At 40.6% G+C, this 19,459-nt stretch overlaps 1 protein-coding gene across 3 annotated transcripts in view; it reads left to right on the top strand.

Moving 5' to 3' along the window:
- carmil3 (capping protein regulator and myosin 1 linker 3) overlaps nucleotides 1-19,459 on the top strand; it is a 77,532-nt gene that overhangs the window by 31,676 nt on the left and 26,397 nt on the right. For all 3 annotated transcript variants that reach the window (XM_044368736.1, XM_044368738.1, XM_044368737.1), the window contains exons 13-20: nucleotides 2,916-3,025; nucleotides 3,114-3,191; nucleotides 8,905-8,981; nucleotides 13,128-13,232; nucleotides 16,373-16,442; nucleotides 16,552-16,633; nucleotides 18,758-18,854; nucleotides 18,939-18,993. In XM_044368736.1, coding sequence (XP_044224671.1) covers nucleotides 2,916-3,025; nucleotides 3,114-3,191; nucleotides 8,905-8,981; nucleotides 13,128-13,232; nucleotides 16,373-16,442; nucleotides 16,552-16,633; nucleotides 18,758-18,854; nucleotides 18,939-18,993 — 674 coding nt within the window. The remainder of the gene's footprint in view (nucleotides 1-2,915; nucleotides 3,026-3,113; nucleotides 3,192-8,904; nucleotides 8,982-13,127; nucleotides 13,233-16,372; nucleotides 16,443-16,551; nucleotides 16,634-18,757; nucleotides 18,855-18,938; nucleotides 18,994-19,459) is intronic.

Raw genomic sequence — 19,459 nt, 5'->3', positions numbered from 1 at the left:
TTGCTGGTGAGATAGCCTCGGCTAGCCCCAGCTAAACCTAAAACTACGACTTCAGCCCCAGAAAAATATCCTTTTCAATTAACTGACATGGTCATTTAATTTCCCCACATCTAAATGGGGGTGTATAAATCCAATGATAGAAAAGCAATATAGCTCCTGCTAAGCTACCTAGCACAACAGAGTAGAAGTAACTGCCATTTGACTCTAGTGGAAATCATGTGATTTGCAGGTGAGGTTAAGCTACCCTTCCATTTTAAATTGTATTAAACTGTAAAATTTCAATAAAAATACTGATAGTGGACAGGCTGACAGACAAATAGCAAAACAGATATTTATTTAAGTCCTATGGATTTTTCTATTAATAATCAAAATAGAGTTTGTCTTAAACTTTAGTTAAAATAAACAAAAAGCTAAGAGACCTGCCATTTTTCCTAAGTCAGAGTGCAATATTCATTCTTTTTAGCTCTCATGTTGGTTCTTTTATACTTTTGTTTGTAAAATATAACCAGACTAAAATGAAATTATTATACACCCATTCTATTACTTTTTGCTGCCCAGCTTGAAGACCTTTAAGTCCCCCTCTACTCAGAATTGTGCTTTTCTTCTAGTTCTTATAGTTGGATGTTTGAGCTTCACTGTGCAGAGTGATTTATGTGCAGAGTTTGACACTAGAAGGCTGTTTTTATATTCATCTGCTGAAGGGTGAAAGTCTTTTGCCTGAGTCCAGACCTTTGAATCTAGCCACTCCACCAAGTCGAGTTGACTGATTCTGTTGGTCTGGTATCTTGACATGAAACAGCAGTTTCTCGGTTGAAAAAGTGATTGATCCAATGAACACCGCGGAGGGACTAAAGATTAGCCAATCAGTGCCACAGGCGGGCCTAATGCTGTTGTCAAACATTGTCAAGCTGTGCACCGGAACCGGAGGAGTAAAACTAGGTAGTGCTGATCAAATATTCTGTTACTGCATTGCGTATTTCTCGCCTCAAATGTTTTCAGAAACATATTTTAGTGTATTGTTTAGCTGTAATAAGAGAAAGTTTGTGACCCGGCTGCCATGTTGAAAACAGTCGAGCCAAAGCCAAGCAGTGCCCAACTCGCACTACGTCACCCACCACATCAACACCAGCAGCCTTTAGTGGTGATTGAATCAAATCCCCCGCCCCCATGGAAATCCATTAGAGTGGAGGCAATGTCAGACTGAAGATGGAAATGAACTGTAACGAGTTGACAATTCTGTCTGATATCAGGCAAGGAAAGCCTCTCTGTGCTCATTGAAAATCCGATTTTAAGCGGTGGACCTACGAGCATGATTTGTGACATCATAACGAGATTTGAAGCCAATCCTGGTCCAATATTCAACTTACACAAGTGTGATGTGGAAACTTGAAGCCTCCAGTGAACAAACACTGAGAATGGACTTTACAGCGAACAAGGAGACATCTTGTGTCCAGCAGAAAAAATTTTGAAATGAAATATATTTACATATTCATAGATTCTGGCATTTTTAAGGAAGAATTTTTATGTGGTAATTATTATGGGGTTTTTTTTCTGGAAAAAAACACATCAGACACACATTATTGTTCCATGCAGAGTATTTTTATATGCCGTAATACCTGTGTGGAGGTATTAAACAGTTTTTAAACTGTCTCAGCTTCTCATCTTCTGCAGTCACTGTTCTCTTTCTTTGCAGGACAGTATGGATGAAGGGGTGTTGGATGTAATTATAAGGCTGGGAGCTGAGAGTAACATGCATAGACAACAACCTCCTTACCCTGTTAGTGTACATAATAAATGGGAAAACCACACTACTGTAGGTCCAATTTTAAAAGGCAGTGGGTTAACACAGTGATTCAGGGGGAATGCAGTGATGGTGCTGACCTTGAATGGTGGGTGCTGGTATGACTTTGCAGGGGCTGAGCACTTTTTGTTGAATATTTATAGATCTTTCTCCCTCTCCCCCCTCCTCGCTGTCTCTGAAACACCTACACACATGCTCACACAAGCGCGCACACACACAGTCGACACACAGACGCACACATCTATACGTTGTCTTGTTGATGTGATCAGACATGCAAATAGACAGATATGTCACACATGCTCAGACACCTTTGCTCCCATACACACTTGACAATGTCACACCAACCGGATGGCTTCCAAAAGTCTCCACTTCCAGCAGAATTAAGCAGCTGATAGATAGATGGAGGGGGGGATTAGACGCCCTGTCCCCTCTTCCCCTCATTTCCCTCCTAATCGCTACAAATTAGGGATGAAGAGCTTAGCGCCTTGCCAGCTTCAGAGCAGCACATGCAGTAGCTGGCTTCTTCCCAATGCTAGAGAACAGAAGAAATACTCTTTCTGCAGCTGGCTATAATCGGTGATATATCATATAGTGAACAGCACACAGAGTAACGATGGTTGCAGACTTTTTTATTTGTTGCTGCTTCTAGATATTTCTGCTGGGTTATTGTCTCTATATTTAATCCTCAACTTGCCATAGTGTGCTGTGCTGTGCTTTTCGTCAGCGTGGCGGGGAGAGGACTTTAATAAGAGGTTCCATCAGGCCAATAGGTGTAATTGTGTAGTGATCTGATTTAAAAGAATGATTTCCTTTTGTTTTGGCTTTCAGAGCGATACTTGGATAGTGAAAATGGTGGTTGGCTTCATCCAAAAACTCTTTTGCTACTAGCCTGCCATAAGAGCTCACTGGTCTCTGGTCAATTATTTTTTGCCACAGAGCTGTCTTACCCTCTTCCATTATGTAGTTTTGTATTCATTAGTTGCAAATAAGTCACGTCTAAAGCATGAAATTGGCCTATTGGAGAAAAATAGGATGATTATAAGATGATTAAACACTCAAGGATGCATATAACTTGTTTATCCAAGCCCTCCTCTCCCTCCTCTTCCCCCTCTAGGTGTGGTTTCTCTATCCCAGGCGTTGTGTTCAAGTGACGATTATTCCAACTCTCTGCTGCATCTGGACCTCAGCAAAAACCCTGGGGTTCTGTCTGGAGAGGACGCCACAGTGAGACACACACACACACACACACACAGATGTATTTTGAAATTTGTATATTGCCACATAAACAGACACTTTTCTTCCTCCTGTGCAGAACCTGTACCTGTTCCTCGCCCAGCCCAACTGCCTGGTCCATTTGGACCTGTCTGGGACGGACTGCACCGTGGACTCGGTTTGTACTCACTATCTCTGTTACAGTCACTATCCAGCCATCGCTATCTGATCTCATCTCTAGAATGGGACTCAGGCCAAGAAACAGAAAGGGATAGCGTCCTGAATACGAATCACCTGCCACACAAAAACAATGTTACCTCAGTTGACTCAGTCTTCCTTAGAGCTCATCTGTGCATAATGCCTTGAGTGATGGTAAAAGCTCTAATGGTAGAAGGCACTACAATAGAAATACATACCCTCTTATGAATTATACAAATGATATAGTATTGTATGAAAAGCATACAGGAGCCTTTGTTGCAAGCTTTTGTTCACATTGTTGTCTCTTCAGGGGGATGACTTTATGTTGTTGCTGCGTCTAAATTTAGCATGTCTGCCAGTGTGACAAAACGGTGTCTTGCCACATTAGCAGATACACTAACAGCTAAAAGGATGACAGAGTTGATAGAGTTCAGTGGCCACGCTTGAATGTGTCTGCCCCTGCTGGTGACTGCTGAGATAGCAGCATGGGCACCTGGTTATGTTTTAAAATGGGGGAGCAAATTTAGAGAGATTCATAATTTGTGGCGTAGTCTGGGGGTAAAATGTAATTTAAAACTAATTTCCTCCATTTCTACACCACCTAACCTCTTGGATTAAGTCAAGAAACAGCCACCTGCACTAGTGAAGATTAGTTAGATGGAGGGTGCTATAACAACCAAGAATGCATCAAGAACAGTATATAATTGGGTGGCTCAAGATAGGAAACTATTATTAGAAGAATGGCTATTACATTTTTGAAATTATATTTATAAAAACATTATGTGGCCTAAAATGGTTAGTAGGTTGCAGGCTCCTAGGCCATCTTCAAGGTCAAACAATGACAAACAATGTATATAAATAAAATAGCATTACAGCCCATCATATTGCCTTACACACACAACATATGATTTGGATAATTAAACCTGGTTAAACAATGTTAAACCTGAGGGTTACTATTCACATTACTCATAAGGCCATCTTCAAAGTCTGCTTGCTGTTGCGCTGTGCTGCTCTGTCTTGTCTGTCTGTGTTCTCTTTATATGCCGCAATCTTATCAGTTATGAATTTGTTTTTCATTGTGTGAGAAAATGGACGTTGTAGCATGAGAGCCTGTGAAAAGTGTCAATTGCGTGAGTCTCACGGTCAATGTGTGAGAGTTGGCAGCCCAATAGCCACGTGACACTTAAAAGAGCCGACTCTGATTCGGCTCCTTTGCAGATATCCCATCTCCACAACCAAATCCTGTCCAATCATCGAGGCAATGTTTTGGCTGGAGTTAGTGGGCCAAGCAGGTTTATTCAACATACACTAGCCTATCTTTTCCTATGTTCTGTTTTCAGTCAATGATTGAAATGATGGCAACTAGCTCAAAGGGTGCACCAAAATGTGTGATTTATTTAAAAAAATAATAATTTTTTATTACTTGCTTTTGTCTGTTGCTGAAAATAGTAAAATTATCATTGATGTAGGTTGCTTAAATATAATCTGCTCATATCATACTGTATGATGATAAGTTTATTTTTAAAAACACAAAAAGTGGAGTAGCAAAACCATAACTTTGCTTCCCCTAATTGAATAATTGCCCCACTTTCTCCATTGCTCAGGCACCTATGGATAGCAGCTCTGATATTTTTCCACAAGGCTCAGTGGGAAAATGCTGAAAGTTACAACTGCAGTTACGATGTTTTTAGTGTCTGACATCCTGCAGTAGATGTAGAAGTTTGTAAAAAGTGCTGGCTCAACAGGAGGCCACATTTATTGTTTATGCCCAGTCTTCACTGCTTTGTCAGTGCTGTACTGCTTTTGACAGGAAAGCGCACAGTAGGGACATGTTAGGTTAGAACAGATATAGATATACTTTTTTTCATTGTTTCCCACCACCACTGGGAGGTCAGAGGTCAGTGTCAGCTACAGATCTACATAGTTCTGCTCCACTGTGACACCTCAGCAGGGCCGACATTAGGGTGGTGTCTGAACTCTCCACACTCTATGCTACCATCATGTATCATCATTTTAGAAATCAAATATATTTGCTGATCTGCATGTCTTAGACCAAAAACCTTTAATTACTTGTTTGAATTCCATTACTGATCTAATATTGTGTTCCTCACAGTGGTGGAATATACGGTAACTGAGTACATTCACTCAAGTACTAAGTCATGAGGTTCTTGTAATTAAGAATGTCCATTTTATGCTACTTTACACTTGTATTCCACTACACTGTTGCTTTTTACTCCACTGCATTTATCTTACAGCTACAGTGACTACTACATATTTGCTGTTTTATTTTTCATAAAAAAAACATACAGACGGGTGACAAATTAAAGGAAAAACCGGTACAGGTCTGAATGCTTGACCCCTACAGTGAGGGGATCTGATGGTTCTGTTATGCTGTGGGAGGCATTTTTCAGGTATGGTTTGGATCCACTTGTCCCCTTAGAGGGAAAAGTCACTGCAAATCAATACAAAGTTGTTCTGAGTGATCACCTTTGTCCTATGATGAAACATTTCTATCCTGATGGAAGTGGTCTCCTCCAGGATGACAATGCTCCAATTCACAGGGCACGAGGGGTCACCAAATGATTTGATGAGTATGAAAATGATGTGAATCATATGCTATGGCCTTCACAGTCACCAGATCTCAACCCAGTTGAACATCTGTGGGAGATTTTGGACCGCGTGATAGACAGTGCTCTCCACCACCATAATCAAAACACCAAATGAGGGAATATCTTTTCTGTATGGTTTTACTTGAGTAAAGGATATGAATACTTGTTCCCATCCTGGTTCCTCCATATCATAATGCCTTGCACTTCACTGTAATGTGTTTGCTTTTTGTCTTTGCTGCACCTCACTTTACTCAAAATGTTTTAAACACTATGAACAGAGAGCTTGTCTAGCAGGTATCTGTTTGAAGGAGGAAAAGTCCACCCTTTGAAACAAATCCTCCTCCCTCCCTGTTGATGTGGACCATGAATTTTGTATTGAATTATGTGCTTCAATGGAAGTCATTGCATCTATTCTGCTTTAGTTGCAAGTTGTCAAACTTTGTCTTCCCTTATTTCCTTTTAAATCCATCCTTAAGACTAAATGAGTGTCATAGCTGCTTCATGTCCTGTTTTGCTAATTGTCATTTATCTTTTTGAAAGGGGAATTGTCTGAGGAAGAATTTGTCTTTTTTAGTGTTGGCCTGTTGGATTGAAATATTAATAAGTTCCTGTTTTAATCTGAGCTTACGTACTGATGACGGTCGATTAGTCAATTTACATGATGGATTGCACTGTCAGGGGAAAAATGGATTTGTGCAATAGTTTAAGCTCTTGCAAGTGATGAGATGCCACTTAAAGTCTTACAAGAAATTGGGTTTTGATGCCAATCATATTTGCCTGGAGCTCCCTCCTGTCTAACAAACACACATATATCATCTTTATTTCAACATTAAGTGGGTCACGAGTTACTGTGCATTCATTTTTTGTTCTTTTCTGAGCCCTGCAGTTTGAAAGTGAGCAATATCTTCTCAAGATGAGAGGCTGATTTTGATATGCACTTTGATGGATGGTAGATAAATTATTTCTGTATGATTTTACATTGGTGATCCAGGCAGGGAGGCTGTGGGTAACACAGCGTACTTTATTTTCTACATAAGTTTTTAGTGTCTCTTTCCCATTTTGAATGCAAAACTTGACATTTGATGAATATTCAATAGAGCAAATTGAAGAACAGTAAGTAATTCATTTTTTTCCTGGTATGGGTTCAGCTTGACTTTGATTCAGTGTAATACAATTATGCTCCTTATTGCCCATTTGGTCCTGCTATCGGGAAATGGACTTCTCTGGCAGATGAGTACTTTCAGTAAACACATAAAGATTGGTTGAAACACAATTTCTGCTATATATTATTGAGCTGCTTGAGCAAGGGGACATTAGCCCCTAAGTGGGCAAGAACATATATTTATGCTAATGAATAATTTTTAAAAAAATAGGTTACCGTTCTTTCCCAACTATTAGGGTCTAGATAACCCAAGATCATGATTTTCCTCCAAGTATGACAATTACACCTCTATCTACTGGATACGTTGGCCATTCAGGGTATGGATTTGGATCTTTGCTCCACCTTTTAAAAATATTAAAAATATTTTTCAAATATAAGACTGATCTCAAACCTTCAATTAAACATTTGTTAAAAATGTATGTAACTATGAGAATTATAATACACTATGATCCTTGCAACAAAAAAAAATCAGCAATTGACCAGCAATTATGAAGTATTATGATACTTAACCTTATAAGTAATTATAAAATGCTTTATAGTGTATTGTGATTATTGTTATAAAGCATTATGAATATTTATGAATGCTTAGAACTATGATTATATAGACATGGGCATCATAGAAAGTGTTACTGTAATCTCTTCTGGTGACACTGGTCTTTGGCAGCTTCATACCAGAGCTTGTACAGTGGCAACATGAGAGGCTGCTCCCAGTTACTTTCTATATTTGTGTACAGGGGTGGGGATGAAACATCAATTCATTGTGGTTTGCATTGTTTTCATCATAACCAGAGAAGAAACAATCACTTAACATGGCATGTATTAAAAGTCACACAGCAAGTTTCCATCATATTTTTTTCTAGCTACAGTGTAGAAGGCTCTCTGCAGAGATTTAACTCTCAATCACTACATGCTGGGAAGTCTGCAACCATATTTCTTAAGAAAGTGAAACTTACTGTGGTTCCTAAGGGATACAGACATTTCAATTCAAATTGCCATAACTATGTAAATGTTATACCATTTTTTTTTTACATTGGCATGAACTATTAGTCTTACAAAGCAATATTTTTCTAATAAAACCTGCAAGAATATCAACGCTTATTTCAGGATATGTGACATATTCTCTGCAAGCAGACATGTTGAATTCAGAGACTATTTAGACCGCTGACACCAGAGTGTGGGCACATGACTGTAGCACTTAAGACAAATCTACCAATGTCAATGAAGCGTCTCACCTACAGCCTTTCCAAGTGTCTGTATCTCCCAGGATACACAAAACATATTAGGGATAAGTGCCTTGCTCAGGGACAAGCAATAATGTCGCATCTTCCTCAGGACTCACAGAAAACCTGAGTGAGTAATGATTACAGATAGTGTCTATATTTGTTTTCACCTGCAGAGAATGTATGACATTCACTTCGGATGATTCGATTTTCCTTGGCAGTCACATACTGTACAGTGGATGGTGAAAACACTTGGTTGTGGTTGTGTAAACGTAATGACAGACGTATTATCATGCACAGACCCCAACCATGTGCCCAAAAAAAAAAAAGGGATATAATTAAAACAAATTGAGAAGACAGCTTTGTCCTCATTTCACCAGCAGTAACATCTCATCTCATTATGCCCTGGTTCATTTTTTTCACACACCAATCTGCAGAGTCAGGCGTCTATGAAATTGTGTTCTTTAATGCCATAATGCTAGCATGATACATTGACAGACGTTTTTTATTGTAGAGGCTTTGGCTAAGAAAAAAATAAAGTAGCATGATTTTTTTTTAGTTATTTCAGATTGCCTTTTGTGTCAGCTGTATGCTCTAACCATTTGTGCAGCGTTCAAGAGCCAAAATAACTGTTATACAACTCAATCACATTCGCCATAGTGAATATAATACAACTCATTTGTCTCTCTGTCTCTCTTTCAGTTGTTTGGGGCCTTGCTGCGGGGCTGCTGCGCTGACCTCTCCTACCTGAACCTGTCCAAGAACTCTTTCTCTCACAGGTGGGTGGTCACCTCTGCTGCGACGGTTGAGTATAAATCCCTGGCTTCTTTTTCTCCAAACCACACAAACACATTTGTTTTCTTCTGACTCAGCCAAACAGCTCTGGAGGAATTCCAGTCAGGAGGAATGGAGCAGAGCGAGCATCATCATTTATTTTCTGCCATGGATTTGTGTTTAGCCCCAGACCTCACTGACGGAATTAGCGTGTATGCTTGACTTGCACCCCCCTGCCTCATTTGTTCTGGCTCACTGTGTGTGTGTGCGTGTGTATGTCAGTATGCAGAATGTATTTCCATCTTTCTTTAATGTACACATGTCTCAGTTTGCTTACAAGTTTTCTGTCTGTCAAGCACTTGTATGCATGCCCGTAAGACTTTTTTTTTTGCGTGTTACAATATATTCGTTCGTGTTTGGGTGTGTGTGCGTGCTTGTCTGTGTTTACCTAGCTAGCAGGCACAAGCAGCTCCGGCTCTCATCATTTCGTGTCCCCCAGGAGCCCGGGAGCTTCCCTGCTCAGCATATTACATTACAGAATTACAGAGAAAGAAGTTGGTGAAAAATGAGACTAATTTTAGACGGGAATTATTGTTCCAAATCCCCCAGGCTCCCATGCCAGCATTTTTTCTCTCTCCCCATCTGTTTCTTTGTATCTACTGTATCTCTCAATCCATCTATTACTTTTTTGTATCTGTCTGGCTTCACCTCTTGCTATGTTTTTCACTTTTCTTCCTTGCACTCTCTTTTTTATGATGTGAATTCTCACTCTTTTTGAAGCTCTTGGACCCATAACTCTCCCTGATTTCTAATGGGAAGATTGAAATTCCCAGCAGCCCCCTCCCCACCTCCTTTTACTGGTGACGTCCAAGCTCCATCCATCTCCTCTGTCTGGTTTTTATCTTTTCCTTCCCGTGGCTGTTTACTCCTCTCTTATCCCTCACTTAATGCCTCCCTCTCTTGCTTCTTCACTCTTTCATCCTCTTTACCTCCTTTCCTTCCTCCTTCATTCTCTGCTTATACACTCTGCTCCTCTCCACTCTTCCTCCCTCTCCACATCCTTCACTCTTCATCCCCTTCCCCACCACTTTTTCCTCACCACCCCTCTTCCCCGCTGTTCACAGTTCATCCCACCTCCTGCCGGTCGTGGGTCCGCTGGTATTAAATACACGCTGGCTCAGTGCTGCCGGTCAGACTGCTGTGGTGTTTTGGTGACAACACGGAGCCACAAAGCTGAACCGAGCTGATAAGAACCACCCGGCTGCCACTCATGAATATGGAACAAACCGCCTCAGACCCCTTCTTTACCCTTCATGCACAGGAACTGACACACACACGCGCGCGCCCAGATGTGACACTTTTGGAGAAACAATGAACAGTGCATGAGGATACTGATACACACACACGCACATGTGGTAACAAGTTGCTGACACAGCTCTCTGGAGAGTACTTTGTGAGAGAGACAGTGACACTGTATCTGCTTATGCGACAGAAGCCATTCTGTATCCGCAGAGTCTTGACAGGCTGTATGCTAATCATTACAAATGGGTCAAAGAAGAGCTGGTGTTCCACACACTGTGAGGTTATCACAATAGCAATGACAGGGGCTTGTAATTCAGCTGCCTAGCTTTCCTTCACTACTATCTTAATGTCTTCATCTTGGTAATTCTTTTTTTTTTTGTTTTTCCTCCCACCATCGCTTTCTTCCTTATGACCTTTTCCATTGTTTACCCCTCCTAACTTGATTTCATGCCACTTTTTCTCACCTCTTATCTCACGTTTTCTTTCATTCCTTTCCCCTTCTGACCAAGCTAATGTGATTTTATGTATGTAGGGTGAATGTCACAACAGTCTGAAAGACATGTGACTCAGTCAGCCACATGTTTTCCTAATTACTGGGAAAAATTAATATTGTTCAAGGAATAGAATGAGTGTGAGAGATTTGTGTGTGTGTGCATGCAGGGCTTGAAATGAATTTGTGACAGATAATTTTGTTAAAGTTTCAAAGATAAAGATAAAACCCATCTTGGGAAATGCTAAATCAAATTGGCCCTACTTTAACAGTGCAATCACAGCAATCAGTAGAAAGCGCTGGGTCATGTGCACAAGGATTGTACTTGCAGTATGATATGCGCAAAAGAATTCAGTGAGGTGGAACAGAAATTGGAGAGGTGAAGTGATCAGTCATTATATTCCCGGCCAGTCACATTACTGCTCTCATACCTATTCAACAGCTGTGCCAAACACATGGGCACATGACAAAATTGGCTTAGCAACTGGTGAAGAGAGTGCAGAGCAGCTTTTCAGTTATGATGTCCTGGAGGTTCAGACAGTAACACAGGCTGGTAATGTGTCTTTTTAGGCTGAATTTGCAGTAATGAGGATACTTCAAGTCAGGTCAGGTTTTTTCCTCTAATGTGTAATGATGTGTCTTCTAATTTTGAAAGACACTGCTTCATGCAACCGTATCTGCAGTTAAAGGATTCTACAGCAGAAGAAGGTAAAACCAGAAAATAATGAAGCAATTGAAACAGTGACATGTTGAGTCTTTGGAGCATTTGAAATGTCATTGTATGGTAGTTACTGCTGAAGATGAAGCAGGCAATGAAGTTGACGTGTCAGCCCAAGCTGAAACACTGAGCTTATTTCAAATGTCAGGAAAAGTTTAAATGTGAGTTAAGTGTTGAAAGGGGTTCAGCTTTCAGTGGAATTTGAGGTGTCTTTGAAACTACTGAAGTCAGCTGAAGTGGAAGTGCTAAAAGCAGATGAGGAGTCAAAATAACAGGATTTAAAGTAGTAAAGGTCACAATATCAGTGATATAACAAACACATCATCCTGGTGTACAGAAATTGACTACACAAATAATTTCTTAAAAACTTTGCTAAAAAAATGAAAAAAACAAACAAACAAACAAAAAAACAGGGGGGACAGCGGGTTAGTTTAGCTTAGTTCAAACCCTGGAAGCGAGGGAAAGCAGCTAGCCTAGGTCGGTCACTGCAACCATCCAACCGTCCAAACAATATTTTGTTAATTTCAAACGGAGCCAGGCTAGCTGTCTCTGGCTGCAGCTTCATATTCATCATAGCGATATGAAAGAGTGGTATCAATCTTCTCATCTAACTCCCAGTGAGAAAGAAAAAACATCAAACTGTTCCTTTAATGGTTTACTTTAAAGAAACTCAGTGGGAAATCTGCTGACTAATGTGGTTGGTGATCTATAAAGTAGTTTCAAGCCCTGTGTGTGTGTGTGTGTGTGTGTATAAAGTGCCTCATTATTGAAAACAACACTCGGGATAAGGGTGAAAAAATAGAGCAATAAAAAAAAGGCTCATTCGCTGCACAAGTAAACAACATATTAGCTGCCTAAAGAGAGGTAGGAAGTAGTCTTTTCCCGAAAAAAACAGACCTCATCTTTCTGGAAGATGAATTCATCCTCCCTCTCTCTCTACCCCTTCTTCTCTCTTCTCTCTCTCTCCCTGCCTCTCATCACTTTCTCCTGCTGTCTCCAGACCCCCTCCTCATCCTCCCCTGTGGTGAATTATTTGTGCACTGGAGGCTAAAATGGCAGATTGGCTGCTTTGACAAGCTCTAAACACAGATCTGAACCAGTGCACTACATCAATCCTGTGAACGCTGAGAATAGTTCCCTTATGTGTTATGACTCAGCGGGATGTTGAACATACACACCAACATACTCTCTCTCTGCTATCTGTCCTTCCTCTGATGACAGGCTAATGTATTGTATATACCAAGCAGATGGCTGGATAATTGGTCAGTGATACCTTTAACTTGGTGGCAGTAATTAATGCCAACTTCACCTTTTCACAATGTCTGGTTGATGTAATACTGACCTAAATGTCACAGCCAGCATCTGTCTGCTTCGGCCTTCTTATTCTTTCTCTCTCCGCTCTCCCATTGTTTCGTTCCCTCTCTGTCAGTTCTCCGCTTGTCTGCTGCAAACTTTCTGTCACACTCTATCAGCATCACGTCCCTCTGTCATCCCCTCACTTGTCTCAATCAGTCTCTTATCTGTTCTTGTCGTTTTTGCGCCTCCTTTCATTTTCCGTCTAACTGCGTGATTGCTCACTGCCCTGCTCTTCCCTCCCGTTCTCGCACATTTCTAAAACTTTCTGTTCTTGTCCTTCTTCAGGAAAGCGAGAGATTCTCTGCCAACTTTCCGCCAGTTCTTCAGCTCAGCGTTCAGCCTGACCCATGTCAGCCTGGCCTCTATGAAGGTCCCTCCTGATTCCCTGAGGTGAGTCACTGTCACAGGCAAGGATTTATAGAGACCTTTGAAATCCTGAAGATTTTCGAGCATGTCTGAGGTGCAAATCACTTGTAAAGTCTGAACCACGAAGGGCTGAAAGGGGAGCAGCTGTACATCTTGGCTCTACATCTTAACCTCATTTACTTTGGTCCCTTTTTGCGTTTGTCATGAATATGTATCCACGGTGATCCACTTGTAATTTTATACAACAGAAAAGAATAAAAATCATATGTAAATGCTCCTAAGCTGTATTAAAACCCTCTGTTATCACCTTCGGAGGTGATAAAAGATGCATATGGCTGCACTACTCACAAAGTGCATCTCTTTAATCCAGCTACAGTATAAACACTTTTCAACAATGCATTGTTAAGATATACAGAGATGTCCTTCTATACAGTTGGCCAATTTTAACAGAGGAAGTGACCCGTGAAAAGAAAAGGTATGTTTTTTTTTACGAGCGAAATAAACGATAAAATTCAGTACACGGTGCAATAAAATCAAGTTAACAAAGCACCAGTCTGCCAAGGGACAGTGTCCAGAAACTGGCCAATCAGAACAGAGTGGGGTCATCCTGTCTCAAAGAAAAAAGAGGAGCTAAAATGGCCTGGTTCAGACAGAGGCTGAACTGAGGGACTGCATAAAGAGCCATGTGAAGATATTCTAGTAGACCCACAGAATATAAATATAGACCTAGAAATGTGCATGATGTGTCCCCTTTCATTGTCAGCGAGACCTCTAGATTGACAGCAATAAATTGGTAAAATTGACTGAAAACCCCTCTGTGCTGTTTTCAGTCATGTGGTAACCAAATCTTGCATCGTTCCTCTTGTGGCTGTGCTATGAATGTTCCAGTGACAATGTTTAGCCTTGACTAGTGCATCACCACTTGTGACAGCCAACTGGAAAGCAAAATCTCTTACTCTTCATTTGGAGAGTTTCTGGACATGATGCACAGACTGAGTTGGCAAAAATAAATTCCAATAAAAACCAAGAGGATGCACTAATATACATAAAACTGTTCCAGTAATATTATACTGAAGTTATGTGAGAAAGATACCATAAACTCACAGTTGAGTAGCTACGACAGAAAATATGTTACCATATGATATGTTATGTATATATACAGTACTGAGTGACAAACAAATACCATGTGTTACTATAGGAATATTTAGAAATTTTATAGTGCATTAGATATCAATGTAAAATATGTAAAGCTCTCAATAAAGTCACTAAATCTTTCCAGAAACAACCAAAATCCTAATTGGAATATTAAGGGAATATAACACGGACCTTGGAATTATAAACTGAGTGCATTTACTGCTCCAAAGATCTTTTATTGAATTGTTACAATACATCCCCAACCATTTTTATAATGAATTTCACACACGGTAGGAGTAAATAGAATCCATTAAATAAACCACTTAAGAAAGGAAATACTGTAAATGAGCCAGTTTGGTGGTGTACTGTATTTGACATGTTTCCTTATTTTCCTTAGTTTCTCTTCAGATTACAGTCCAGCAGCTGTATGCTCTGATAAATGTGACTCATTTTATGTGGAGAAGGATGGTGAACTAAAACTCTGATAAAGGTTCATGATATAAGTAGCTTATATGACAACCCATGCAGCTCTATATTTTTAATTCCCCACCTCTTTGAGTGTGTTACCACCAGTTTTTAATAGTACCGCCTCTCTGTGTCAACAACCGTTTGCACTGCTTCCAGTGTTTGGTCAAACTTTAGGCTTAAGAGTGGTGATGGATGAATTCCCACTAGGGCCACTTGTGCTAAAAATGTGTTCACTCATGATGCTGTAAGGTACTTTAGCCTAAAGCACTGGGTAAATTGTGCACAAGAAGACTTTTTTTTTAGGTTTTTTATCTAATATTTGGCAAACAGTTAGAGGAGTTTCTTAATGTAAAAACCCACATGCATTATTCCAGTGCTGAGATGCTGAGATGCTGAGAGGTCAGTGGTATAATCCATCATCAGTACAAGCAGAACACTCAGCATACAACGATGATGTTTTTTCTATTTTTATTGTCTCAGGCTTGAATACTAAAATAGCTTATACCATATGGGGCGTAGTTTGCATCCAAACAATCAGTGAGATCTTATCATCAAGGCTCTCATTAGGTTTCAAACGCTGCAGCTATTTTCTATTATATTAGCAGACTGGCCTTCAATCAGAGGACACAGATTGAAGCCCATGTATTGGCCAGCGTCCACTGTGCTGATGTGTCTTTGTGCAGGACTCTGTATCTTTACCAGCTCCAGGAGATCTGTAGTTAAATGAGCTCAGTGAGCAGCCAAGTGAAAAGCGAGTCTCCCTATGGGGACAAATGGAGAATTTCTATATTACAGCTTCTCTGTTAGGTGTATAGCATGCTGTTAGCGTCACATAGCTAAAAAACCCCACCACATAATCAATAGCGGAGTAAACAAAGCAAACTGCCAACAATTGAGATGATTTTGTGCTGCATGATGGATCTCAGCCAAAATGGATCGAGCGGACTCCCTACTTAGCACTGCTCCTCATTACCTCCTCATGGTGCATAACTCTTAAATGTGTATTCATTGCACAAGAACAACCTCCAGCGGAGCCTTGATGTGCAAATGCAGTTTTCTTTCTGCATCCAGCTGGGCTGGAGTGTATGTGTGCATCAGCAACAATTGGCCATTTTTCTTGAATAAATATTGAATGTCTTTATGTGATTTCTGCTTGAGCTATGAATCTTCTTTTTAAGCTACTTTAGTCTAAATCCTATAAGATAGCTCTAAAACTTTTAGGTGCAGAGGACTGAGTACGTGGGGCAGGGTGGTGCGGCAGGGAGGGGTCGGATGATCCGTTCAGGTTGTTAGAGGGAGGAAAAAGCAGCAATTGGATTTATATGGGACTGATCTTTCTTGCTCTATTTTTTCACTCTCATTTTGCTTTGCCTTTGTCAATTAATTGCCATCTGTTTCTCCCACATTTCTTCTTATCTGCTTTACCTATCACTCTGCTCACTTCTTTCCTGCCTTATCTGCTTTTCCATTAATCTCTTCCTCTCCCCTTTTTTGCTCATCTTGCTTTTGAATCCCCCTGTTCTGTGTCTTTTTTCTCATACCATGCCTGCGTTTTCCTTCAGGGCTCTGTTTCTAGGTCTGTCCAATAACCCTCATATCACTGATTTACATCTGGACATCAGCAGCTGTGAGGTACGCTCTGTCAATCTGTGCTGCTGTGGGTATATTCACTCATCTCTTCATAGATTAATGCTTGTGGCTATCCCATCATGTTCAACTTCTCTCTGTCTTCCTCCGTTAGTTGAGGTCAGCAGGTGCCGGGGTGATTCAGGAGCTGTTTCCGCGGGTCTCATGCGTGGGGACTTTAGACATCTCTGATAATGGTATGAGACACACCTGAACACATCCTGCACACAGACCTAAGAAGGGATATTTTGATTCTCCTATATTTTGTAGATATGGATAGATTTCACATTTAACATACATGTACAATGTTTTAAATCCATTTGATGCTATCCATCATGGCCGAGACACCAGCATGTGCAGTCTTTAAGTTGAAGTGCATCTTCCAAACTTTCTAAAGGCTGTTGCCATCGGCAAGTCTTTTCAGACATTTAGATGTATTTTAAAAACATTTAAACTTAAACGGATCAATTGTTAGCCACTTGGTATAGCAGAGGAACTCTAGAACAAGCTAAATAACACTAGTCTGACATATTATCACCTTATAAAGATGATAAGGCTAACGTGTTAGCTGTTAGCAACAGTTCTGTATTTAAACATCCAGTGGACACGAGCATTCATTTGAACTGCTGTGAAAAATATCTGGGAATTTAGCTAGCTACTTTCTTACGCTAAGCTAGTTGCTAACTTTCCTCAGGCCTTTAAAACCAAAACAATAACCTATAAGCAGCTAAATTCTTTGAAGAACTGAGGGAAGAGTTGGGTGACAATGTAAGTTGTCACTATAAGTGACACCTTTCACGTTGCATGTAGTTGTTTGATCCAATAATTAAAAATTTTAACCTCTAAGTCTTTGAAATATTTCAACGCTAACGCTAGCAGCTAGCGGCTCTGTGAGACTGTACATTGACACAGCATGTTTTGAGCTAAATACTGACGTCAGCATGCTAACAAGCGCACTATTACAGTGCTAACTTTCAGATGTTTAGCAGGTATAATGTTGACCATTTTTACCAACTTAGTTTATCAGAGCGACATTGCCATTTCTTGGACCACATGGCAAGCATTCTTTTGGCATTCTTTTGGCAATGATGCCAAAAATGCCTAATTTTACAGTAAATTCTTCCTTCAAATCCTTCAAAGTCAGGGGTGACTTTCCTCCAACACACGAAACCATCTCACTGGAAACCACACTGTAGCTTGCTGACACTCAATACTTAAGCCCCTAAACACCCATACTCCCCACACAGGTGTTCTCACTTAAGTTGCCTGATTAGACCTCTAATCAGGCTCTGTGGGTGTGTACGAACTGGACACAACTGACATCTTCCTTGCATTCCTGTTTGTTTTGTTGGACCTGTTATCATTCTAATTGATCGATTGAGTTCGGTGACATGTAATTCCAAGCATAGTTCCTCCCGTTTTCCTGGCCAGAGGTCTAATCAGTTAGAGTGACTGAAAACTACTGTGTGGGTGGACAGGGCCTTTTAACAGTCAAAATTCATTCTCAAATACTATAAATGAAAAAGCCAAATATATATATATTTTGGCATACAATATTATTCTACCAGTGTGCTGACATCAAAAATATCAAAAACGACAAAGGCATAGCAAATGGTATTACCACAGCCTTACTGCCTAAACAGGCATTAGGCCAGCTATTAGTTTAATAGGATCATTAGTAATGACAGAAACATTGACAGGTTCCTCCACCTAAGTCTCTGGTGCAGCCCCTGCTCACCTCCCCCCCCCTCCTCACCTTTCCTGCTCTGTCATGTCACAGTGTGCTGTAACCTACACAAAAATACACTCATATCATATTAGAGGCATGTAAGCCTAACCGCAGATATGTTATGCTCTCTGAATGAGACATTCTAGTTTTTGTGCCGAAAATATCTTGCCATGGTAACCATTTCCTCTTAGCAGCATTCTCCATACTTGAGCTTTTGAAAACATGAGTGGGTGGGAGTGGGGGTTAATTGGGAGTATTTTGGAATTTCAGTGAGCAGCATGGTTTTGCTCCAAAACAGACCATGAGACAAAGTTTTGAAAGCCAGAAATGTTAGCACATGGCAAAGGAAATGATGATATCACTGGCATGACAGCACAGAAATTGTAAATTTTTTGTTTAAATTTTTTTCTCGTTTAATACATCAGTTAGAGAGAGATCACATAAGAGAACAGTTGCCTGTTCTCTTATGTGATCTGTACTTACAAGGATCTAATTAAACATGTACTTGTGGGTTATCACAAAGGGTTCTGTACAGAGTAGTATTGCTGGTGTTGCACTTCTACTCTAGTGATGAGTGTTGTGTTGTTTGCAGGCTTGGATGCTGACTTGCTGGCTGTCATCCCAGCTTTCTCCAGGCACCCCTCCCTCAAACACCTGATGCTAGGGAAGAACTTCAACATCAAGGGCAGGTACAGACCACGTGGGGAACCAGCAATACAGATGGTTGTGAAGATGACACTGATGATGATGTTTTCCCTCCTCTGTCTCCTCAGGGTGTTGGAAGAAATTCTGCAAAAACTAGTTCATTTGGTGCAAGAGGAAGAGTGTGTGAGTTGGATTATGTAATATATTGTACACACGCATACGCACACACACACATACACACACACACACAAATCCGCTGTGGCGTTATGCGCAGATGCACGCCTACACATGCCTTCACATGCCTTCACATGCCTCCTTCACATGCTACACACATTTCCCATGCATGCACAAGCACACACTTTTCACAGTTTAAGTTCTTGTGTCCTTATTCATGTGCATTTAATCTCGGCTCAATCTCCCACCTCCAACACACACAAGGTGCAAACATGCACACGAGTCATGATGTCTATGGGCCTGGCGAATGATTCATTTGGTCTCAGTTTATTTGCAAGGCTCCTGGGGCTCCCTCTACTCTCTGCTCTGCAAATCCAGCATGACAAGTAGCTTACTCAATTATTTACCACTGTGGATGGTGATAGCTCAAAACTGTGCTCTCGTACTGAGTACGGACTGATGTATGAGTGCAAGC

The sequence above is a fragment of the Thunnus albacares genome, chromosome 12 (assembly GCF_914725855.1).
Source record: "Thunnus albacares chromosome 12, fThuAlb1.1, whole genome shotgun sequence".
Classification (NCBI taxonomy): domain Eukaryota; kingdom Metazoa; phylum Chordata; class Actinopteri; order Scombriformes; family Scombridae; genus Thunnus; species Thunnus albacares.
Note: the sequence above shows the minus strand (reverse complement) of the source record. Positions and strands in the feature narration are given on the sequence as shown.